General features: G+C 38.0%; 1 protein-coding gene across 4 annotated transcripts; it reads right to left on the bottom strand.

The window, feature by feature from the left end:
* Positions 1-7,452: 7,452 nt before the first annotated feature.
* Positions 7,453-20,359, bottom strand: HACD1 (3-hydroxyacyl-CoA dehydratase 1). 4 transcript variants are annotated; one of them, XM_027720555.2, is made up of 7 exons: positions 19,991-20,243; positions 15,750-15,867; positions 14,834-14,852; positions 14,664-14,746; positions 11,878-11,999; positions 9,163-9,341; positions 7,453-7,664 (listed from the first exon to the last, which is right to left on the bottom strand). In XM_027720555.2, exons 1-7 carry the CDS (start codon positions 20,116-20,118, stop codon positions 7,582-7,584), a joined length of 732 nt encoding a protein of 243 aa, XP_027576356.1. In that variant the 5' UTR covers positions 20,119-20,243; the 3' UTR covers positions 7,453-7,581. The 4 variants fall into 4 exon arrangements, with proteins under 4 accessions (XP_027576356.1, XP_027576355.1, XP_039244428.1 ...); XM_027720554.2 differs by having other exon boundaries at positions 14,664-14,752; positions 19,991-20,229; XM_039388494.1 differs by lacking the exon at positions 15,750-15,867 and having other exon boundaries at positions 14,664-14,752; positions 19,991-20,359.
* Positions 20,360-25,417: the final 5,058 nt, after the last annotated feature.

Here is a 25,417-nt window from a genome sequence, read left to right as displayed (position 1 = left end):
CTTTCTTTCTGGTAACCCTAAGATATGATCATTTTAAAGATTCAATACCAGCATATTTAGTATCTGGGTATTGTTCTCTACATTCCCTACACCTTTTCAAGCACTGTATTATAGTAAGCACAGAGAACAAAATAAATAAATCAATCTTCATATGATTTAAATTATCATTTCTCAAGTGTATGAAAATGTTCAAAAGTGTTTATATCTCAAGAACTCTAAAACAAATTTGCTATTTAGGAACGTTGAGAGGAATTGTTTCCAGGGTCTTTTTTCTAGAGACAGAATTCTTTTGTTAAGAGTTGGCTGGATATAACGTAGAGATAGGAAGGTTAAATCAATTGAGCCCCAGAGATGATCACCGTAAAAGACTCCTTCTGGCAAGAATTACATTCTTTTATTCTCAGTAAGACCACCTCACCTTGAATGAAAACAGGAGTAATGTTAAATACTTGCTTTCAGTTGGCTGCAAGTGTCGGCTGCAAGATCCACAGTTCTGTCTGTTCTGTTGCTCTTTTGTTGTTCTCAATCTTAATGGTCTTCCCAGACTTAATTTACACAATAGAACTTAGTTTGCTGTCTTCAGTACTGAAATTCGCTTCTTTTCTTCATGAGTTGAAGGTCTATCCTGTTCTACTATGCAGCTTCATACATGGCAAATTAAGAGGCATGCAAATTTGACTACACACCCAGGATTCTCTTCGGAGCGCAGGAGGGTGCCTGGTGTGTGAAGCAGTACACATCTGCATCTTTTCTTACTCGTCATTTGCAATTTGCTCTACTGACTCTGGAACAGCCACTTAAGAGCAGGCAAAGTGCCATCTTATGAGAGTGGTATGAGGACAAACCCCCAAGAGAGTACCTATGGAAATCAAAGTTGTTCAGTGACGGCAATATTGCAAGCTAGGAATGTCCAAGCAGCTGTGAGGGATGATCTACCCTGCCTATTTTTAATGGGATGTGTCACTGGGCCTGGATTAATTTCAGAAATAAAAGATACTTTTGCAGATATGTGAAGGGATTTTCTATGACTGCTGAATTCAAATCAGTATAATGCAATAGTGGTGTAATGCTGGAGATTTCCAGGCCTTTTGGTGTGTTCTGCAGGGGGAGCAGTGCTGGGCACACTGTAAAGCTGGGAAGAAGTGTGCCATCATGCATCATGCACAACAAGCACCTCCTTTCTCCCAGATCGTACTAACAGGGAGGCTACAGTTTACCCTTTTCCTTGCAAATCCAGATTTATACAGAACAGAACGCACGAATGCCTATGTCCCATCATACTCCTGTTGAGATCAGTGGATACTCTTCCACTAGCTTCTATGGAAATCTGAATGGTTTAACCTTGGTAGAGGGCCAGGATAAGTAAATCCTGTTCTGCAAATTTAGATCAGAAGACCATTTCTGTGACTTTCAGATTAGGAGATCTACGTCTCCATTAAAATACATCTGACTAACAGGATTTAGGCTTTGTACACAGTTAAGCTCCTTGGGGTTGATTCCTAATTCAAAAGAAGAAGGTGTGAATGCTTACATACTGCTTTATCATACTGTCATGGCAACAAAATCCTCATAGCTGCAATGTCATTGTTAGTCACATAGCAAAGGACAGCCAGAGGATGTTCACTGCCTCCACTCCCCTCAAAGGTTAATACCACAAAAAAATCCTGTTCCAAATCACCGAAACATCTTCTACTGGAATATCTATTTCAGGACCAGTGTAAGGCAATTTTCTTCATACATGTTGACATTCTCTTTAATGCTCTGTGTTTTCCCCTCTTGTATGATAAACCAACATTACTACTCAAACCTACCTCTTTTTATGGAATATATTTTAAGAAATATGAAAACGAAGGCTTTCTAATAGTAAATATGTTACAGGGGGCCTCAAGATTAATTTGTGAAATAATTCTAGATAAAAAAAGTATAGTATTTGCAAACAGAACCAGGCTGATGTATTATGCTGAATGCTGAATTACTTCTAGATGCTAAAAAAAAAAATAAATCAAATAGAACGTACTTTAGAACATGTCTTTTAATTGATAATTTCTACAGTGCTACAGTATTAACAATCTCTAAAACAAATATCTGAATCTATATCCCAAAAAACCTTATAATCTTTGCAAATAAATAAGTTATTAAAGTATTGTATTGTGTTGTTTTCCTGTCTCTGTAAACTGCTAGTGATAACACATTTCAGAAGAAATAACAGTAATAAGCAGCTGCAGTGCAATTACATTATTAAGAATCTTTAAGTACAATTCTATACATGATACACTTAGATAAATTTTTTTGTACTTACACTTTTACAAAGCCATCAACTGAAAGGACATTCAAATACATTCAAGACTGAACACAGAAGATAGAGAGGTATGAATAAAAAGACAACGTTTCAGGTGATACAACATGACACAGAAAGTATTGAACATTGCCAGCCACTACCAGTTGCAGGCCTGAACTTGACAGCAACTTCCTATGAGAGGGCTAGAGTTACCCAACATCCAGGTTCTCCACAGTTTGTCTTGGTACAGCCTTAAGTTCACTTGCCAGACTTAGTTCTGTGACCTAAGAGTTCACAAGACAGGTCTTCTCCATTGAGGAAGTCGTAAGGATGACTCAGGCACATCTGTAAAGCCTTCAGTCCTACTGAAGGCGCTCAGGACCCCTAGAATGGCACCAGTGGCATACGGTTTTACTCACTGAACCCACTGTGAAGGTGTGCCATCATGAAAGCAAGTTTAAGGAGCTATCCCTTGCAAATAGGAGCCTGCCACTTTAGCAGCCTTGCAAAGCATTGTAGACAATAACCATACTGCAACTCACTTGAGCAAGAGAACACAGAGCTGTGCAGAAACATGAGGGGTTTGTTTTTTAAACAGCCACTGTAACAAACACAGAATGAAACATTTTAATGGCCTACAGTTAATCATCTATAAAAACTGTATGTTTGGCATGAATTTAAATTGTAAACTGGTAATAAATAATACAGTATCTCTCAGCACATTTTAAAATATATGTTATGATATAAATTTTAATTTTCAGAAAAGCTTTCAACCTTTTTGTTCAAAAACACATAACCGATCCTTTATGAACTGCGGCCAGTTTGCCTGCATGAAAATTTTGATTTATGAAGCCCTACTTCTCAGTGCAGAACACTTATTTGTATTAACTTTCCTTCATTTTTTTTCAGTTCTTCATTAAGTAAGAACTGAATTCACAAAAAAGTGTTAATGTAGCAACTACCTTAAATTATAAATTATTATAATGTTTGTAACTTGTTTTCATTATAGTTTATTTACTAATCACATAAATATCCAAATATCCACTGAAGTAAGCTACTGTGAAGACTGCAAGTACCACAGTCAGAGCAGTAGCTAGACCTAGATTTAAAATATTTTATCTGAATAAGAAAGGTAGGTTCCATCTGGTCACAGAAAAAGTCTTCATACACCTACCTATTAACTAGTCATTGCAATCTATTCATTAACATGAAGCTGGCTAAATGTTATGCTCAATGGGAATTAGAAGCAGCATGCTGCACCATTTATTCAAGGCAGTTAATTTTGAACTAGATGATTGAGAGTAGTGTGGCACACCCACCTTGGCATACCAGTATATCTCAAGATATATAGCCTAATAGATAGTAATAAGATAGCTGAGTGGAGCAGGAAAGCCCTTTCTGCAACACACCCTTTATCACAGAGATCCTCCCAGTTGATCTCCTGAGCTTCCTAGGCAAAAGGTATGAGAGCATACTGAGCTTCCTCTCTTCCCACACCCTGCGTGGTGACAGAAATTACATCTATCAGCTACTGTTCACAATGGCCCCAGTGACCCCCTCGCAGCTAATGCAGGAGATGCAATATCTCAGCATCATATTCCTTTCTGCTGTCCTTGCCCTGAGGCTAGGATCTGGCTTCCAGACATTCTAGGCAGAGTTGTGATGACACAAGCCACCTCAATCTGTCTCAAAAGAGCCTTTCACAACGGGAACGCTGTGAGAGTGCTGGGGAGAACCTCAAGAAATCCAACGGCTTTTAGCTGGATTTTATATGAAGGGTGGTGTGTTTCTGTTACTACCAATAGTAGGCAAGGTCACCTGATGAATAGGAATCTCCTTCCAAATGCATATTCCTGTGTAATGTCATTAGAAAAGCTTCATAAGGTCATGCTCTATATGAATTCATTTCAGAAAACATGTATAGCACAGGTAAGAAAACAATTTGTTAAAGACTACATGAAAACAGTAGAGATGCTTATGTTTGAATACATTTCTAATCTTACATAAGCAGGAGGATTTAAATGCTTTAGAAAACTAGGAGTATTGCAGAGAATAAGACAAAAAAAAGATAGGTGTAAAAAAGAAGTTGGAAAGAAAGCACCATATGAAAATCATACTTAATTTTAATGTCTATTTAACAAGCTAATTAAACTTTTCATGATGTTATACTGAAATTTAAGTAAGCTACCTAGGAAGTCTGAAGTCAATAGCAAGAGGATTTGACTTGCAATTCTCCCTATCTTTCAGAAGATATTTTAACAATATAGCAACTAACAACTGGAAAAGAGGAAAAGGCCTCAAGCTGCGCCAGGGGAGGTTCAGGTTGGGCATCGGGAAGAATTTCTTCACTGAAAGGGTGGTCAGACTTTGGGACTGGCTGTCCAGGGAGATGGTGGAGTCACCATCCCTGGAAGCATTCAAGAAGCAATTGGACATTGCACTTAATGCTGTGGTCTAGTTGACATGGTGGTGTTTGGTCAAAGGTCGGACTTGATGATCTTGCAGGTCTTTTCCAATCTTAGTGATTCTATGAAAAGGTATACATGGAGGCTTCAGCAAAAGGTTTCAGTCAAAAAAGAAGAGTGAGAAAAGATACATGTTGTTTACTTTTTTTTAAAGTACATGCCATGTCAAATAATCTACATGGCAATCTCTCTGGTCTATGAAACGCTGAATGTGATACTGTAAGTAATTTTTAGCTTTATTTGTACTCATTTATCATGACTATATTGTAGCTGTAAATCAGTTTTTAAATTGTATCATTACCTTGTACACTGTTGCTCTATGAAAGTGCAACTCACAATTTTAGCAAACAGTGCTGTATTTTTTTCATGTCACATGTACAAAAGGCTATAAAAATAGCTCCTTGATGGACGTATAATATCCTTAGGACACAATGAAAAAAAATATAATACAGTATTATAGTGCAAGTATTCCTTTTATTGCAGGAATAGTATCTGTGGGATACACTCATCTGACCAAGGATTTCAAAATCACACCCTTAAAGTATCCAATGCATTTTCAATTAATTGATAGCTATGGTCTTCAGTGAGCTGCCTTGACAGTAAAAAAGGCACAGAATCTTAGTTAGTTATATTTAATCACACTATTCTGCTTGCTAACTGAGATATACTTCTGAAAAATGCCATGATGTTCCTCATGAATCAAAAAGCAAGTGGAGTTTATAAAAAAGTACTCTAAGAACTTTGGACAAATACAACTGCTAGTCTGAATATGTGTAACACAACTATTTTGTGATTCAGTGTTGTAAATACAGTTTATATCTCAAACCTTTAATAATTTTAGCTACATACAAAACACAGAAGTAGTAAGTTAAATTATAGCACCTTGTGTGAAATTTGTTTTAAAGAATACGAAGATTCCACCTTTTAAAACTGCAAAAAATACAACTCTTCTATCTCAAGTCCACTATGCACCTGTTGTTTAAAAGGAAACTCATTTACGTGTAATGAAGATAGGCATAAATATCACAAATTTAAGGCACAAAACGGAATTTGAAAGTTAGGGATATAGCAAATCCTTGTTTTTTTATCAAACTACCTGATACACCAGAAAAAGGTGCAGCTACAAATTTCAAAAAAGCTGTATTACCACAGAACCATTGAACCTAAAAATGGAAACTGCCTCTGCAAGTACGTAGCTCAAACTCTTGTGAAATATAAATGAAAACCTTCCAAGAAATTGTATGCATTGATAAGCACTACTGTGTCATTCCATAGCCTAAGTGATCTCATTAGCAGGATCTTTCTCCTGACATTCATTGGCTATTCACCCTGCTTCAAATTCATATAATCAATTCCAGTTGCACCATTATACTTAGAAAGCCTCTTCCTTTACATATATTTCTCATAAAACAAAAAATTATACACATTAATGACTCAATCTTTCCGACTTCTTTCTCACTTAAACTAATCACGGTTTTGTTCTGTGACTTTTCAAAAGATTGTCTCAATTCTTGAGGTACCCAAAAATATAAGACTGTACTCCAGATATCACCTCAGCAATCACAAATATTTTGATTTCTAGCTGCCTAATGCAGCTCGTCTGCATATATACTCTTCTTTTGACATTAGTGATGCCAGAAGCAATTTTGTTGCCTACATTATCAAAGCTGCTTACCACATTACTACATTTCAATCTTCTCTCTCTCTCTCTCACTAAGTATCCAAGTTTCCTCAAATGCATTACCTTTTCTTTGAATCCCTTAGGCAGTGTCTAATTTGTTGGACCTCTCCCACTCAGGTATCATATAATGCAATATCATCTGTAACTTTCATTAATATACTGCAGATCCTTCTTGCAGATTATTGGAGACATTGAATAGAATTAGGTCAACACAGTATAAACAATTAATGGAAAGGAGGCAATTAAAATTGCACAATGGGATGATTCAAAGCACAATTTCTATTTTAAGACATTATTTCAAATATATTTTATCCCACAGAGCTATTTATAAGAAGTCAAATATCTCACTATAGCTACAGTTTCTAAATGCAAAACTGAGATTTTTCTGCATACATACTTTAAGTGTAGAATAGCAAACACAATGCTAGTCAGACTTTCTCTGCAAATGAGTCCCATTCCAGCCACTGATCAGAGAAAGGTAGGCACATCAAGTCTACTCCTCAGCACAAACTTTTAAACACTTAATTTGATATCTGTTATTCTACTTATCTGTAAATTACAAATGAAAATACAGGGAGATCCAAATTTGCACTGACAATCAAGGACTTAGCTGCTATCCAAAGTCCTACTGTAATTCAAAGATTGTTCAACAACGTGCTACAGTACTTATAACAGGAAAGGTATTATTTAATAAAAAGCTTAAATAACATTCAAGCCACCTAGACTACGAAAAACACAATTACCCAATTTACTCTCAGCTGTTTTCCAGAAGACTCACTTTCAGTACAACTTATCAACTCTCCTTCTGTTCTTGATGATGACTACAGGTTATAACACAACTTTCTGAACAGAGGGCACAGTAGCCAACTATTCCAATTCTTAAAGCTATTTGTGAAACCAAGAAAACTATTTGTGAAAATAAGAAAATAATTTGTTTGAAGAATTAGACAATTAAAAACCAAAGCGAAACCGAGGATGAAAAGATAGGTCTGAAAATATATCAGTTGTAAAAATAATAGAATCCATGCTATTTTATGCACAGTTGTTTATTCTTGTTCCATGTTTTAAAACTTGGACTCAGAAAAATCACAGGAAATATTGAGGTTTTACCCTCTTTTTTGTTTTCCACTAAAAGCACCATAGTTACACATCTTGATTCAGTCGTCCTTTTCCACAATCACTTCTCCATGAAGCACCCTTCTTCTCTGCCGCAGCATGTGGAAGTAGAGTTGTGGAAATACTTGATAAAAAAATAAAAGAAAGCAAATTATATGACAAAATTCAACAGATCATATAAAATACAATTTTGCAGAATGAGTAAAAATTATGGCACACAGTGCTGCAGTTGGTTAAGGTAAATAATAACAAGTCATTAACATTGCAGTGAATTACAAAACAATTACTCAAAAGTCAGACAAGGTCCCCTGAATATATACCCTGTGTTCAAGGAATTTTGCTTCAACACTTTCTTTCTAGAAACAGGACTTAATCACATTCTGGCAGTGCCTGAAGCCTTCAAATCTGTGCTAAGGTAAGCATGTTTGAATTAAGACTTTGAGGATACAAATTTAACCTACTTGTTCAAGTCTCAAGTGAGAAGATCCCTTTCTCCTGGCCCTCTGTCATCTATTATATTACTGTCCTGCTGACAGATTTGATTCTTATACTTAATGGTTAGAAAACTAGATTTATTCCTTAAACATTAAGTTATATAAACAGCTGTAAACCCATTAATAAGTTATGACAGCTTAGGACATTTTTTACTCACATCAATCTCACTAGTTGGCCTTCATGATTTCCTGTGACAAAAAATTTCAGTGTATGTACATATTATGAAAGTCCATGCTTAAGGTCTCTTTCTCCCTTTATGAATGCAAATCACAGACCTTTTAACTTCAGTTTTCCTCTTTCTCTATTTCTCTCTCTAACCTGCTACCTTGTTTCTAACCTCAATGTACAGATTCTTCAAAATATTCTATTATATATTCTGTTAGTAATGTTATCTAAAATATTATATATCCCTAGTTTGATCTAGCCCCATTTGTGGCAGTGTATCTGAATCAGGTTGCTTTCTCCTCGTCTTCACTGCTTAGGATACCTGTGGAAATAACACTGAAAGTGGAAGACAGATAGTCTCTCTACCCTTAGCTTAGTTCAGCCAATTGATCTGTGGCTTCTGGTATCCGTTAAGCACAAGGACAAACTGATTAAACCAGGGACTAAAGATGTTCTGAGAGGTCTGGAGGCAGGGAAGGAAGGGCTGATTTCTGTGAAAATGAAATCTTGGAGAATATCGTTTCAAGTTTTTCCCAAGCATGCTAGAATTGTGATTTTTCAGAGGTAAATGAGCATTAGTAGCAATAACAACACAGCAAATCTCTGGCACAATTTGCAGGACCATTTTTAAGCCATTGCTTCAAAGTGGCCGAGGCACTAGGAAGTCTCAGTGACACAGTTACAGACATTTCTGTGCGTAAGCAAAAAGTTTTTTTACTTTGTACAAGTCTTAGAAATGTTTTTAGCATTTTCACTAAAATTTATGACAGCTTATGTTCTGAAACAGATAACAGGACAGAAAATTTCAGTGTAACCAATTAAAGCACAGCAAAGCTTGGAACAAGAAAAAGCAGGCTTTTACAGTAGAAAATGTTCAGCTAATTTTACTACAGGCAGTGCTTCCAGCATTGCTGATGACTGATTATTATGTTAAAATGTTTCTGCAGTTAAATAATACTTACATGGCACATAGGAGAACATGACAATAATAAGGAAGTAATAGTAGTCAAAGGAGACATTATATTTGTTGGGAAGTCTCAGTGAAAACATTCCTGTTTTCTTCACATAGGGTAAAGCAGCATATATGGTTAGCAGTTCACCTGCAACTCCAGCAGGATACAAAATGATAAAAAAGTTGTATCTGCATTAAAAAGTAAAAAAAACTTTGTGAGAAACGCTCCCCAAATTTAAAATTTTCTCTTGTTATTATTAGTGGCACAGCAATGTATTACAGTAGATCTTGCACCAAAATCAAAGACCACATCCTGACTTGGCACAGAACACCAGTTTCATTTACTTTGGAGAGAGTTGCTTAGATTTACAGAGCATGCATTCCTCAGTGCTTTTATTTAAGAAAGTGAAGTATCAGAGTGTTTGTATGTCTTTATAATAAAACAATCCTCAAACTTGTAGTCTCCAATAATGATTTCTTTTACATGTACTGATCTTGGCTCCTGTTGTTATTGACAGGATTCAGATCAGGACTGAATCCCAAATTCAGATGATCTTACATATTTTCATCACAGAGCATGCACACTTGGTCAACTGTATGTATTATAATTTATTTGAAGATAATGAAAACATTGAGAAACATCAGTCTGTTTTACTAGCTACCACATGGGAAATTCAAATTTACCACTAATGGAAATTGGAATAAAAAAATAAAAGAAAATGGCAGTGCCAGAAACTTATCAGATCGATTTTAAAGTGAGAAGAAGATGTTCAAATCAAAGACGAAGCATTCAGTTTAAAGAAAATGTGGTTTGAATGCCACAGGGCCACATAGGCAGTGACAAAATGAAAAACTGTAATCAAAAGGCTTTGTGCTGTCCTTACACACAGTGCACCATGGATATGCAGGTTCTCCTAAGGAAAAATTCTCCAGTTCACGCAGGGAACAGCAATGACAGCTGTGGCACAGAGAGAAAGGCACAGTGTGCACTCCCTGACCAAAAGAGACGAGATCCAAAACAGCAGCGACTAAACATGAAACCCTCCTAGAAGTAAATGGGCTTAGAGGACTTGCAGTCAGACTACAGATTAGGGAAATCACAAAATCACAGAATGGGTCAAGTTAGAGGGGACCATAGCAGATCATCTGGTCCAACCTTCCTGCTCAAGCAGGATCATCCCAGAGCACGTGGCACAGGATTGTGTCCAGACAGTTCTTGCATATCTCCAGTGAGGGACACTCCACAACCTCTCTGGGCAACCTGTTGCAGTGCTCAGTCACCTTCACAGTAAAGAAGTTCCTCGTCATATTCAGGTGGAACTTCCTGTGCATCAGTTTCTGTCCATTGCCTCTTGCCCTATTGCTTGGCACCACTGGGAACACTATAGATTAGAGGAGGTATTAGAAGGAACTGATGCAATGATTTACACACAGTGTGTTTCTACGCAGTTAAAAAAACCCCAACAATTCTGAACTAAAATTTGAAGCATACCAATTCCATTAACAACAGACAGGAGAATCTTTTACAATTATAAGCTAAAGATCAGAAATTCCAGCTCTCTTGGAGTACTGAATTTATGTCCAGTTGTGCTGTTTGTTTATCCATAAATCTTGATGGGATATTTTGGACTCTATGAAAAGATAACATATTTTCAAGTGTTTTGTTTATAATATATTTCACCACATAACTCTGCTGTTAGAATGTCGATTTTCTCTATTGTCTATATTAAGGAAACAAAATCTTGTCATTCAAGGCACACTGATGGCAAAAAGTATATCTGTCAATGGACGCATATTTCTTTCTGAAGCCTACATAAAAAGCTATTAATGACAGCCAACCTGATTATTTTTAAGTTTGCCATTTAATGCTTAAACGTAACCAAGTCTATCATCTTAGGTACTAGCAAAAATATAACATATTATAGGAGTGGACATAAATATCAGACATATCAAAGAAGTATATTAGAAGCATCAAAACTGAATTATCTATAAAACAAAAATGAAGGAAAATAACAAACTCTTTTAAATAAGAGTCACCTGCACTGAACGTAGGCTAGATATTTTCCTTTTAACATCCTGTCTTACATGTATTTTTAAAATAATGAATACAGACAATAGTCTTCCAGTCTCCTGATAAACAGGCAGTCTCCATAATATATGTGATCTAATGGCCAACCCTAAGCATGCTTCAAAATCCAAACAGTTTTGATATGGAATACACTTTTTATGTGGGCTAAACTAAGTCAATACTTCAGTACATGGATATAATCTTACAAAAGCTCTGATAAAGCAGAACTTCATATAAAGTAACAATACGCACAAAGATTGAGTGACAACAATGCCCATATTTTCAAAGAACTGACATCCACAAAGACTAGCACAGGTGCTTAATTTTGGGCACAGTATTCAAAAGCATCTTAAAGAGTCATATTTAAGTTAAAAGAGGATTCCAAAGATAAAGAAAAAAATTTAAGAGTAAGTGAAAGCAGAGCTCAAACTGTGAGACACGGAAAGCAATGAATAAATCAGACTCCAAAAATCTCAGCTAAAATACTTTTAACATTTAAAACCAAGCAACAATGATGCCAAGTACAGAAAGCAACCAACTTGCACTTTGCTGACACATAGCGAAAGCTCAAAACTCTGCTCTCCTGAGTGTTAGCTCAGCATGCGAGAAACTACCATGCACAGAACCATGAGAGACTGAAGTGCAAGACATCTCCACCTGGCCCATTTAATGAAGTATGGCAAATGGTTGAGCAGGTTGAATGTGTAGAAGGAATATCGAGTAATCTCTGTCACAGTCCATACCACCAGAAAAAGAATAACGCTCTCCTCATTCTGGATCTGCGGAAGTATAAAGAACCAACATTTTCTTCATCCTTAAGCCTCTTTTCTGTGCAAATGCAACAGACTTCTCTTTAAGATACATGGAACAGAACTAACATCTTATAAAGAAAGAAGATTTTGTCATAAAAGTGATATGTACAGTGTAAATACATCATATGTGTGTACTAACATACAGACATTTTGCAAACTGAGCAATCTTTATCCTTTATGCAAATATCAAATATAAACCTCTATAATTATGCTTATTCCTTCCCTTTGTTCTCTACTTGCATTTTCACTACACTAACGGCCCCTCTCTTTTATTTGTGGTTGACTTACTTGTTTATTTTCTTACTCCTTAAAACAGCAAGAACCAAACAATGCTACAGAAGATATGTTCTTTCCATAATGAGTTTTTAACCATCCTGCATTTCACTACTCTGTCTCCTAGACTTTCTCTTACTTTTTATCTTGCTTCTTCCTCACTGTATAATGCACGTCTCCATGAAACTTTAGACAAAAGGAATTGCTTTGTATAATCTGCTAACTGGAACTTGGTCACAGAAGATCAAGTTTGGCAGACTTCAGGGAGCTCTAAGATAGTTAAGTAGGTGGAGCACAGATGGCTCATTAAATGAAGAGTAGTTGGTAGATCAGGAGCTTTGGGTAAACCCACTCAACAATCCTGTTTAAGACTTAAGTTCTGAGTCATTAAACTGCCTCATCAGTAGGTAGCACATCTCTGCTATTTCGAAACATCGGCTCTTTTTCACTCTTGAGTGAACAAATAAACAAAAGTCCCCAAATACAGAGAAGGCTCCCGGGGATCTATTACAAACACTACCTTCTGAGAAGAAGAATTACACACAAGTAATTTTCTTTTCTTTAAGAGGGAGGAATTTTGTAATACACTTCCATGCCTGAAGGCTGAAAAGCTCCAGGGACGTCTGTGAAATAAAATACAGTAACTCAAGTTTTGTTAAAATTACAAAAAAGGGAAATGATTTTTTAAAATAAAATGCAACACGGTGACAAAGCTTACTATTATCTCCAAGATGCTGAAAATCCACAACTCTGTCAAAAGTCAAGAAGAATGGTAAGTGCTCATAAAATCACCCCCTCAATGTGTCAGTCAAAGAAGGTGCACTTTTAGTGGATCTCACCAACATCATAGAAAAAACTGGGATATAAAAATAACAAACAAAAAAAATCACAAACAAAATAGGAACAACTGAAATGCAAAGACATCCAAACTGAGAAGCAAAAGTAAAGACAGAATTAGGCTGTTCTTTGCCTCACGCAATTAGAGACAAACATTGATAACCCAAACTTGGATTCATGTCACAGTGCTAAATCCAAGCTGAAGAGCTTTTAAATAAGTATGCAGAGAATTTCTATCTATTGCCTTGCAAATCTCCAGTCAAGTGGAGAGATCTGGGTCTGGCTATTATCACTGACATGCCTCTCACCATCTAAAGTGACCCTGAACATTCATGCCTGCTAAGCAATAATAGCATGAAATACAATCAGACATACATTCACATGTATTTTTTCTTGGACACAGCTTGACCTACTGTACTGTAGATAAAGGAAATAAAAGAAATTACTGGATATGCTAAAGATTTAGTCCACTATAGATAATAAAAAATGGTAAGATGCAGTGGTAAGTCCAGCTTCTGTGTAAACATTCAATATAAAAAACCTTTTTAATCTTTGAGACATTTTCCCTTAAGGAAAAAATGAAAACACTTAGCTTACCAAAAAAAAAAACAACTATGAAAAGCCTATTCCATGTTAAGAAAAGCAACAGTAAGGAAAAAGATGCAGTGTAGAAAATGAGTCCTCTGTGAACTGAAACAAAAAGATTTGGTAACTGAGGCAGGTGCTAGGATAACCCATTTGCAGAAAGGCCTATGCCATCTGCTGGTGAGACAGTTCAATGGCTCAGCTTTTCAAGTTCTAAAGAAATTCAGGAGCACAAAGTCCTTCACTTAATTCTTACATGCCTTTCGCAGAAAGCAGACCTCAGAAACTGACCCGAATGTCCTACCTACGAGCTGTAAGCAGTCTCCTTCTTTCATTCTGCTAACAAATCACTAGCCTTACAATAGCCACCTACAGCCAGGCAGACAAACTATAGTCATTTATATAGGACCACAAGTGCCACCGTGGCATGCTGGATGTGCATTTACGCATGTCATCAAATGTTAATACTACCATAACATTTAAATTCTGAGATAGTTCCTAAAATAAACTGCAAAATCACAACCATGTTTATCAGGGTAAATTCAATATGAGACATCAATTTAAATACACAAATCTACATTTTATTTATATTAATTCAGCAAGTGCTAATTAAAGTTTTTGAAATGGAGCTGGTAACACTGTGGTAGATTTGCTGCTAAATAACAGCAGTAGTCATTGATCTCGCCTAGGCAGACCACAGCCGGCACAATGCCGAAGACACTGCTGATTCACAGGCAAGACCCAGACTCAGTTTCCTGGGAAGAAGCACATAAATTCCATTTTTTAACCCCCAATTTCCAAGATTGCACTCGAGTATGTAAGCATACTCATTAAGGAATATCATTAATTTTTAAATTGGTCTTCCTTGTGGAATGAGAACTGTATTAACAGCTTCTCCTTAAAAACAATCAAAACATAACTTGCTTACACACATACCTGTTTTATACTATGTGCAATGAACCACACCATGAAGATTCTTGAACTCACTTGGACCCCAGTCACAAGCACAGATGTGCGAACTATTCCTTAAAAAGAGAAACATGTTATCTCTGTTCCACAATTCATGTTTTAACTAGTTATAGGAGAAACTAAAACAAAGAACTCACCAACTGCACAGTGGACTACCTGTAAATAAAAATAAGTTAGAGGTTACAGATGTGCAGCATGTTACTAGCTACACTACAAGCATGGCCTTTTGATATTAATATAAACCTAGGCTTAATTCTGAAGGGAAGGGTCTTTTGTCTCCAACTAACAGAAAAGAAATTCTCAGCAGAGCCCTGGCAACAACGGGCTCAGGATTTCAGCTGTGCAAGCACATGAAAGATTTATTTTCAAAACTAATTGTATATATTAGACATTTAGATATTTACAAAGCACTTTATTTTCAACTGGCAAATTTCCCTTCCATTATCTTATTCAAAGAAGAATTTTACAGGACAGAATTTTACTATACACAGCTGGCGACATGATTTTAATAGTTTGAACTAGAGACTTTGTGGCAGATTGAGGAAAAAAGTTAACTCTTTGTTGTGCCTGGGAAAGAACTGCAAGTGCTCAATAAACCCAACAGCTTCCTTCCACAGATGTACATGAATCTGATCCGGAAACAAGCAGAAGCAGGAAAGGCACAAAGGATAGTAAGTCCAGTATAAGGAGTAATAGGTAAGCTATAATCTCTGGAGATGGTGGTGAAATACCTACAACACTAGAGGGTTGATCTGATGGCTGAAATGCATTTGAATTTTTGCCTTTTTCATTCAAGACTCTCAAATCGAAGCTGTTCCCAGGCACTGTCTGATTTAAAGAAATACTAGAATCAAGGTTGAAAAAAATGTGCCCACTTGTTTCAAGTAATCACCTTGCCCCTCCTTCATTAAATAATAAAACGCCTTTATGAAATAATAAATTTAAAAGGACTTCTAGTACTAATATAATACTGTGATTTTAAATTCAGGATAATAATGTGTTTTGCCTATGATATGCAGTATTCAGTAAAGCAAACTAATGTTTAAAATTTACCTCAAGCAAAGCAAATGTCTGGAAAAATTTAAGCGTCTTTTGAACGCTTCTGAATAAGCCTCTATGTGTTCCTTTCTGTATATAAAACCGCACCATGGCAATACCTAATACCAGCCACCTACAAAAGAAAGAGAATGGATACATTTCAAATTAGAATTCTAAAAATATCCATCCATCGTAAATAATTTAGTAGAGTATTTTTCTTTACAGAATATCTTTGCTTCTTCACTTGTCAGTGTTCTTAGATTATCAAAAATATCTTTAGACATAAATATTATAATGTTATGTAAACATTACACTCTTATCTCTTTACTTGGAAAAGGATGGAGAATGACTTGCTACCTTCAGAGGATTGACTTGAATTGAGGGAACCCCCAAAACCACCAATCCATCAGACTTTTCACTAGCAGGGACTCCATATTTTTACTATTAAATCCTCTTGCATCTCTACCATTAATTACTGCTATTTGAAAACACACGATGAACTTGGCACTGAAGCCACTGTTTGGGTTGCAGGTTTGAATGAGTAAAGGAACAGAACCTATGCCCATCAGTTTTACACTTTTCACAGCCCCTCAACTCATTGATTTCAGGACTGACTAGTGATCTGAGTGCTTCTGTTTGTGATTGTCCAACTGAAGTTACCATTAGTATTATGTTTTCAATAGTGTTGAGAAGTGATCTTTAAAAATCAGGTGGCAAAGTGCTGAAAGATGGGTGTTCTATGCTCCTGGCTTCCAGAGGCAGGTATATTTAACTAGGACACTTAAGGATGTCGGATTACTTTTATTTTTTTTGGGGGGGAGGGGAAGCTGAACAATTATACCAACTAATAACCCTTCCACTGTAAAAGAAAGAGAGTAACAGTGTCTTTTAATCATACTAGAATTTGATACAAAATTTAAATTGAATGTAAATTGAGATTAAAGAAAAATAAACTTCTAAACTGTGGTTGGTTGATCCCCACCGTCAGCCCAGACTCTGTACAATAACCCAAGGCATGCGCAGTTCCTTCCACACAATAAATCCATATTTACATAATTAAGATTTTCAAAAGAGTGTACTAAACGTTCCTTTATCATAGAATCATAGAATGTTATGTTGGAAAGGACTTTAGAGATCATTTACTTCCAACTCTCCTGCCATGGGCAGGGACACCTTCCCCTAGACCAGGTTGCTCAGAGCTCCATCCAACCTGGCCTTGGATACTTCCAGGGATGGGGTAAACACAGGTTCTTTGGGCAACGTATGCAAGTGTCTCACCACCCTCACAGTAAAGAATTTCTTCCTAATATATAATATAAACCCACCTTCTTTCAGTTTAAAGCCATTCCCCCTTGTCCTATCACTACAGGTCCTTGTGAAAAGTCCCTCTCCAGCTTTCTTGTGGGCTTCCTTCAGGTACCAAAAGGTTGCAATAATGTCATCCCGGAGCCTTCTCCTCTCCATACTGGACAACCTCAACTCTCTCAACCTTTCAGAGCTATACCACATTTATAAAGACATCATACTAGCAAGATGATTCAAAACTTCAGGTTTCAATCCACAAAGACTAAGAAAGTACAAAAATTCTTTAATATAGACACAGACATAACCAGAGCTATGGATGGCTATTTTGAGAGGTAAAAATAAAACCCCAAAATTATAACAATTTTAGTTTAACTCCTCATCTGATGATACTGGGAAAAAATACTGAGTTCTTTCATTCTCCATAGGCCATAGCAAGCACGCTGTACAGCGACATGAGTTCTGGCTAAGGAAGGGCCCAAGCAACAAAGCAGAGGGGTCTGAGAAAAACTCAGAGGCAGATTCAGAGAGCGCATAAACATTCAGAGAAATATTTACACAAACATTTGGATAAATATTTAACTCATCTACCGTTCCTATACTCCTCCCTAAACATAAGGTATTGGTTAATGTTGGAAACAGGGTATCAGGAAATACTAATCTTTTGGTCAGCTCCATTGTGCTGTAACAGCGTGAGTGTCGCATGGATCATGACAGGTCCCTGTTCACCTCGGATGGCACGTACTTCAGTATCAGCCCCTCAACAACTCTTACGCAAGGTGGCTACTGCTATGCAGTCACTTGGCATGGCCCATCCCAGCATTTCATGACAGCATTTCAAACTCACATAGTTAGTCAGACTTCCACACATGGTAGGAATGATTCCCCTTCTTGATCCCTTCTACTTTAAGCCCATGAATCCGATCTGCCAGAGTTCCAAAATTTTCCCCTGCAAGTGTCACTTAGATTTTATAACGGATTTTAAATATGAGTGGATTTATTTCAGGTGGTCTCCCACCATTGTGGAAATGCGGAATTACCGAAATATCACTTGTAGTTCTCCACAGTAAAGCTGCCCTGTTTTATAGGGACGTGTTTAACAAGAGGAGGGTGACAGTGAGTTTACATCCAGCTGGCAGCATGAATGGTGACAGCAACAGCTCTGTCCTAGCCCTAGACTGAGAAGTCATAATACATCTAATCTAACAAGACATTCTCTGTATCTTGTTCCATAACCAAAGCATTGCAGAGGGAAGTAATCTTGGACTACATTCAGAAGCAAAGACTGCAAATACATTTTTCTTAAATAAATTTTTATGTGGACATGAATTTCTGTAGCTGGATTTATTTAGTTGTCAGTGGCTTTGACTGAGTATTGCAAATCACAAGGAAATGGAAAACACTTCCTATAATAAAGGCAGCATTTCCAGTTGGGGCTTCAGTAAGACTGGGTATTCATCTGTCATTTTAGTCCCTTAAATCTGTGTTAGAAAGGAAGATAAGCTGCAAGTTTTCTTTATTATAATGGTTGTTAACATGCAGTTATGCATTAGTTTGTTAAAACTCTAGAAACAGTTCGCTATATTGCACTGTCTGGATAACTGGACCAATATGCTGTTCTAGCTACTTATTTATCCTGTGTAGTACCCGTGTTAAGTATTGTTCTATTTCATGTTTATTTTTTCTCTTAAATTGTAACCAAAAAAGATTATAAGAATTTGTTCCTCTCTTTTTTTTTTCTCAATTTCCACATAAAATATCCAATTTTGCATGTCTTAATCCCTTTTGATAAGAATGGCAGATGGGAGAGAAGGAAGTAGGAGATACTGAAGCAGCACCTAAGGTCAAAACTAATATGGTTCGATAATCTTTTAGAGACATATAAAAGTCTGTGGCAAGAGTCAGTGTTCATTAGCAAATTCACACATGGAGCACAAGTCTGGGAGTTCAATGAGGTAACAGTAACCTGCCAGTTAGAAAAAAATTACTTTCAGTAAAAGCACTTTTCAAAAGGTGTTGCAGCAATATATGAACGGACTTGATAGAGAGATATGATTCACGGATGATAGAGAGAAGAAAGCCATTAGGATCATATTCCTGGCTTTCTCCATCAGTACTTGAACTGCTTCAACTACAGCATGTCAGTTTTGCTTTATGGGATTCAAAGGACAGAGAATTCACTCACTGGTAACCACAGTAAAACTGTTCTCCTGATGAATATCACTCTGGAAGTTATAAAATGGTTAATTCCTAGCTTTCTTTTAAGCATGTGGAAATTAAAAGGTTGGAAGTATTTTTCCCCAATAATTAGTGAACAGGGCAAATTTTCATTAAGTGGAAATAGGTGGTTCAAGCACTAATAACATAAATCTGAGTGTTCTTATGATCTGTTCCACTTTCCCTAGAGCAAAGCCTCACAGCACATAGCACAAGCTCAAACGAACCCCCTAGGCTACTGCAACGCTTTCCCCTCCACCCGTCCCCGCTCATCACTAATGACCGCCGGTTCTGCGGGCCACGCTCTCCCCTCCGGGAGCTGGGGTGGGCTTTGCTTGCCCAGAGCCGGGGCCCACGGACCCGAACGCGCTGCCCCACACGGGACCCCGGGGCGTGAAGCTCCCGGCGGCACCGAGGGGCGCTTTCGCCTCCCCATCCGGAGGCGGGCGGCGGCGGCGGGGCGGCGGCGGCGGCGGCTGTGCCGAGGGACGCGTCATCCCGGCCGGCATTCCGGTGCCGGCTATACTTAACCTCGGCGCGGGCGCCGGCGGCCGGCAGCGCTGCACCGTATTAGGCAATGCCCGGCGGGCCAGGATAGCCCCGGTCCCGGCGGCTCTCCCGCATCCCGGCTCTCCCGCTCCGCAGCCCCCCGGGCCCGCCGCGCCCCCGCCGCGCTGCCCCGGCCCCGCCGCTCCGCGCCCCGCGGAGCCGCCGAGCTGCCGCCCGCGCCCGCTCACCCCGCGGTCATGGCGACGTTGTAGAAGATGAGCCAGGCTGTGGCCAGGGCGCCTAGCTTCCGTTTCTTGCCCTTCTCCTTCTCCTCCACCGCGCCGTTTCCACCTCCGTCCTCCTCGCTGGACGCCATGGTTGCCCCGGCCGGGAGCGCACGGCGGGAGGAGGGGCTCCCTCCGCGGCGGGGCTCGGCCGCTGACAGCCGGACCCGCGCTGTCTCTCACCCCATCTGTCTTCCCCGAGGCCGCTGCCGCCGCCAGCTGCTCACATGGCCCTGCGCGCTCCTCCCTCCGCCCCATGGGGCTCCCCGGGCCAGACAGACCCGGCGGGGGCGGACGATCCTCCATCGGGAGGGAGCTCCTTGTGGGATGGTACCCGGCCTCGCCGCTCACCGTCAGACAGCAGCAGCGGGCGTAGCCCACCCCAGCAAAAGTGACAGAAAATAGTGCAGTTCATGGAAACACAGAAACGTGTGTGTGAGGTTGAACATCTGGGAGTCTGCTCAGAGACGGAGTGGTGGGAATATGCCCAAGGTCCCCATCTCAGAGGCCAAACAGGGTTACCTGCCACGGTGACCTCGGGGAGAGAACGTCTCCCAGTCTGGTAGATTTCCATAAATATCATCCTCAGAACATGAGGAACACTGAGGCCCACACCTGAGAAGGGGGAAATTTCTTCCAAGGGCCTGAACAGCACCCAGCTGGCAGACTGAAGGATGACATTTGAATATGCATGTTGTCTTGTAACTCTGCTCTCTGTGCACACACACAGGGAAGCTAAGCCAGCACAGGGAGCCTTGCTGGGACTGTCTCTGGAAGGGGGACAGCCTCAGCCTGAGCTAAGCTGATGTGACATGACTCTTCAAGGGTGTGGGTTGCACCTGCTATCATTACACCTGTCTCAGTCTGTGCTAGCCTGGGGATGCCGCTCGCTACTTGAGGCAGTGTACATGTAGCCACAGGCTCCTCATTTCCACAGCTACTCATGGTGACCATGGCCAACTCAGCCCAAACACCACAAACACAGGCATATACACACAGAAGAATTCCAAAACTGGGTCAGGATATTTTTTAAATGCTACTTGATCAGTCCTAAAGAATTTCAAGAGTCTGAGTCTCTCTACTTTAGGACAGAGTAGGTTATCTCAATGTTGAAAACATCTAGATGGTCTCAGTTTGAGGGCCTTCAATAAAATATGGGCCATGCAAAAACTAAGTCTCCCTCTCCTCACCAAAGCGCACAAGCAGATCTTCATCTTTCAGCCTCAAAATACATATCCACTGGCAACAGCAAATATATGTGTGTGCGAAATGAATAGTTGGCAAAACAGTACATTGTATATGAAAGTAAGATTACAGTAGGTACCATTATTATAAATATACAGATGCTTTTTTCCCCGTCAGGGAAAAACTCCCCTGGGCAGATGGAGCTCGTTAGCCCTGTAAGGCCATCCATTCTAAGAGAAGGTCACTCTAAACAAACCTACATCCTGAGGACCTGACTGCCACTGTCCAAGCTTGCTCGGCCCCGGCAGATGAACCTCAGGATTACAGGGTGGGCTCAGCTCAGCGCACACTGTGTCTCACCTAAAAAATCCACTGCGCAGGCTCGAAGGGTAATGACCTTTCCCAAAATCTTCGCTCGCGAAGACTGGCCATACAGATGCTTTTCGTGTTCAAGTCATAAATATAACCCAGTTTGAGAATGCTGTGGTTAAAAAAAAGAGACAAAAGATTTTACACACAGGATTGAATGACCTAACTCCCATTTTGCCAAAATGGGATAATCCAAGCCTACATTTCATCTCAGTGTAACAGTTATAAGTTGGTTTAAACTGTAGCTTTCCAAAATATTTTCTATATTTACTATTTTTATTCTGGATATTCCTGCTATCTTATTTACACCTTTTCTCTGCTCAAATTTCACTTCTCTTTTCAAATATTTCTAATTCTTAGCTTTGAGAATGTAGTGTTAAAATGGGCATAACAAATTAACCACGTACTATGAGCAAAGTGGTTTTTGTCTCATTTGATTCTGTCAATTTATGACTTCATTAACTGATGAAGACTTTCTCATTTTAAATTATGATACATGGAGACAGGTGTGACCTGATCCCAATTTTTAATATTAGTTTTTATTTCTTACTACTTTTAGCTATCCTTTCCCTTTTTTTTTATTTTTGAAAATTTTCCACAGCAGATTCGAGGGAACAAATCCGATTTGCTTTCGGAAGTAAACATTTTCCATTTTTAAATCCCTCCTTGGATGTTTTCCATGCTTTTGCACAGAATCTTTTGAAATTTGACAAGTAATGTTTGATACTTTCTCATTAGAATTCTGTATTCCTTTCCTTCCCCTATTTATTTGTTCAAATGTATTGATTTTTGGATGCACGCACTATCTTGAAGGATGACCAGGTTTGCCTAGAGTTGATTTAGTCAATTAAGAACTTACTGGTTAGGATAAGTATCTCAGTGTTTTTACTTTAATATTGTGGTTGCTCTTTATGAGCCTACAATTTCTCTTGCTATCACACTACCCGTTTACTCAACTGATGAGGACTTTCTGGATATCTCCATAATCCTTTTGGATTTGAATAAACTAAATATTTTGTGCCATTTGAAAGTTTTGCCATCCCGCATTTGTTTATGTTTCCTGTCCACTTATTAATGTATTAAGCACTAAACTTATTACAGAACTTTCATAAACATCTTACTGCTTCCATTTTGCTATAATAAACTTGCCCTTTTTCTTCTGTTTTCCATGTTTTGATCCATGGAGATATTTTGTTCCTTACTCTGTAACTACTTCCTATCCTTGGTAGTTCCTGTGTGATAATTTTTCAGCGGCATTTTCAAAATGTGTTTGTTGTGTTAATACCATTTTTTTCAGATTTGTTTTTGTAATTACATGTTCCAGGAATAGCAATTAGTTGAAATGTAATTTCCTTTTCATAAGTTTCCTATTCTTGTTCTTTTAATTATGATTTCTGTCAATTAGATTTATACATTTGTGGTTTACTAGTCTGTATTTTCTGAATCCCTTATTTAAATTTGATAAAGTGCCAGCTATTTTCAAAGCATATAGTGGCAAAATTATTTCATTAGTATTTCAACTTCGGTTAGCACCTTTTGACTCCATAAAAAATCTCAAAATTATTCATAAAACAGATTTTGTTTACATACAAAAATGTAATAAATGGAACTGAATAGGCTTTTACATTAATTGCATTATCTAAATCAGCTTTTAAAATCAATTTAGACTGACTTAACAATTGAGTTCAACTTTGCTCTTATTCCAGTACAGTGTGAAATCAACCTTCCCAATAAATTTTAAGATGGTCAGATCAGAGTCTTTTGTGCTGTAGGTGAGAGCATCATTGTGTTTCATATTCATTCTCCACCTTCCCAGGCAGTTTTTCCCAGCTATTCACTCAACATAGCTATACTGTTATTACAAAAATGAGTGTTTTTTCTGGTCTTCTTCATGACTGATATTGTCAATATATATTTATCTTCTAGATTTGTATTGCACATGTAGATATTCAATACCTTATAAAGCTGGATGAGTTTTATTTCCCATCTATTTCCAGAAATACAAAGTGATGCTTTTATGAGATTATTTTCTCATGAAGTGCTTTACAATTTTTTTTTTGTTACAAAACTTATCTATTCAATATGGGAACACTTCTATGAAATGAAAAAATTTAGTGCTCTGAAAATAATATAATGACTTTTCAGCTTCAGTATCACAGAGGAAGGTCATCTACTATGAAACACCACAAGAATTACTTGGTATGAGCCGTGCAGAATCATGAGATTACCTTTATACTTCAGAGTAGTTAAATACCAGGCAAAGAGTTAAAAACCTGAGGAAGGAGAATTTGTTAAAAAAAATAAACAACTTAAATTCTGCTTGTCCTTTTGCCCTGTATTCACTTAATGCTCCCAACACACTACAAGAATGTGTTTAGACAACAGACTTACATATGGTACTCGCACACTATTTTAGGTTTATGGTATGTAGTAATCAGTGAGGTATTCAAGAATAAATCACATAAACAGAATTTAGCTATGTCGAACAACAGAATGTCTACATATCTTTTTGTGCATTCATCCAGATGTGTCTATCTATTATTTTATTTACTACTCTAGGAATTTGACATAAGATGCCTTCAAAAGATGTGGTGTAGAATGGATTGCATAAATCTTGTGGGAAGAACTAGAAGCTGTGTTTGCATTTGGCACATCTGAAGCAGCTGGAGTTGTGCACTGCTACTGGAAAATAAATGATTCATGTTAAGCCTCTGACTGTGCAGCTAAGTAGTCAGCAAAGGAAAACAAGTGTCATGAACACAGGTGGAAGTTTCTCTTTCTGCTATAAAAATAAAAAAATTCTGGTTAGAAGGCTTTTTATGAAAACTATTGATTCTATATATCTGAAAACCATTTGATATATTTAATGTTTTGAAAAGCATGAGTCTGAGATGCCCCTGTGTATTGTTCTATTTAATCCTCTTCGGGAACAAAACTATAACACAGTTGAACGTGTTCAACTGCAACATTGAAGAACAAACATCTGTTAAAGGGAGATGAGTATCCTGCTCATTTGAGTTTGGTTTATCTGAGTTTTCGGTTTATCTGAGTTTTCAGTTTATCCAAACTCAATGTACTTTTTGCTATAATAGACAAATTGAATTCTGTAAAACGATTATTTTCTTTATGGGATATTTTAGACTGTAGCACTGTTGAACTATCCTGATGTTTCATTGCATTGCTGGGCCTGGTAAGATTTATGTATAGACCCATCCCACAGACTGTGATCTGTGCAGTTGGCACCTTTGCACACTGCAGACTGGCTGTATCAGGAGGCTAACTCCACTCTAATGTTCTAATTGTGTGTATATATAAAATGCTCAAAACTTAAATTAATACCATTCACTTCAGTGGTACTGTTCATGTGAGTTAAATAAAATACATGTTGAAAATTTACTGCTAGCATAAGCATATTCTTAAATTCCCTTCCCTATATTACACAATGAAAGTAATATTTTTCTTAAATAAAGAAGGTTTGCTACCTTGACAACAGATACCAGGCAAATTTTTCACAGGGTTTCACAAAACACACTTCAGTAATTCTAAGAATACCTTCTGGTTTTCAGTATATTTCAATGGTGGCTTGCTTGTGTGAGCACTACAAACTCTACAGAGGAGACTGCTTCCTTTATTGGTTTCAGAGCACATGCAATCTAAGCTTGTTATTTAGTTTTATTTCAAGGACTTGAGTTAAAAAGAGCTCTTTATCAAGTGAGTAGTGTTCCAATCTAATGCCCATTATGGTCAGTGGAAGTATTTCTATTTCCCTCTTCAAAGAGTGGTGGAGAACAAAAAGATTAATTTTAACCTCATCATTGGTTGAAAACTGGTCTGAGT

This window comes from Pipra filicauda, unplaced genomic scaffold (assembly GCF_003945595.2).
Source record: "Pipra filicauda isolate LSUMZ 115617 unplaced genomic scaffold, ASM394559v2 scaffold65_size3143899_pilon, whole genome shotgun sequence".
NCBI classification, from domain to species: domain Eukaryota; kingdom Metazoa; phylum Chordata; class Aves; order Passeriformes; family Pipridae; genus Pipra; species Pipra filicauda.
Note: the sequence above shows the minus strand (reverse complement) of the source record. Positions and strands in the feature narration are given on the sequence as shown.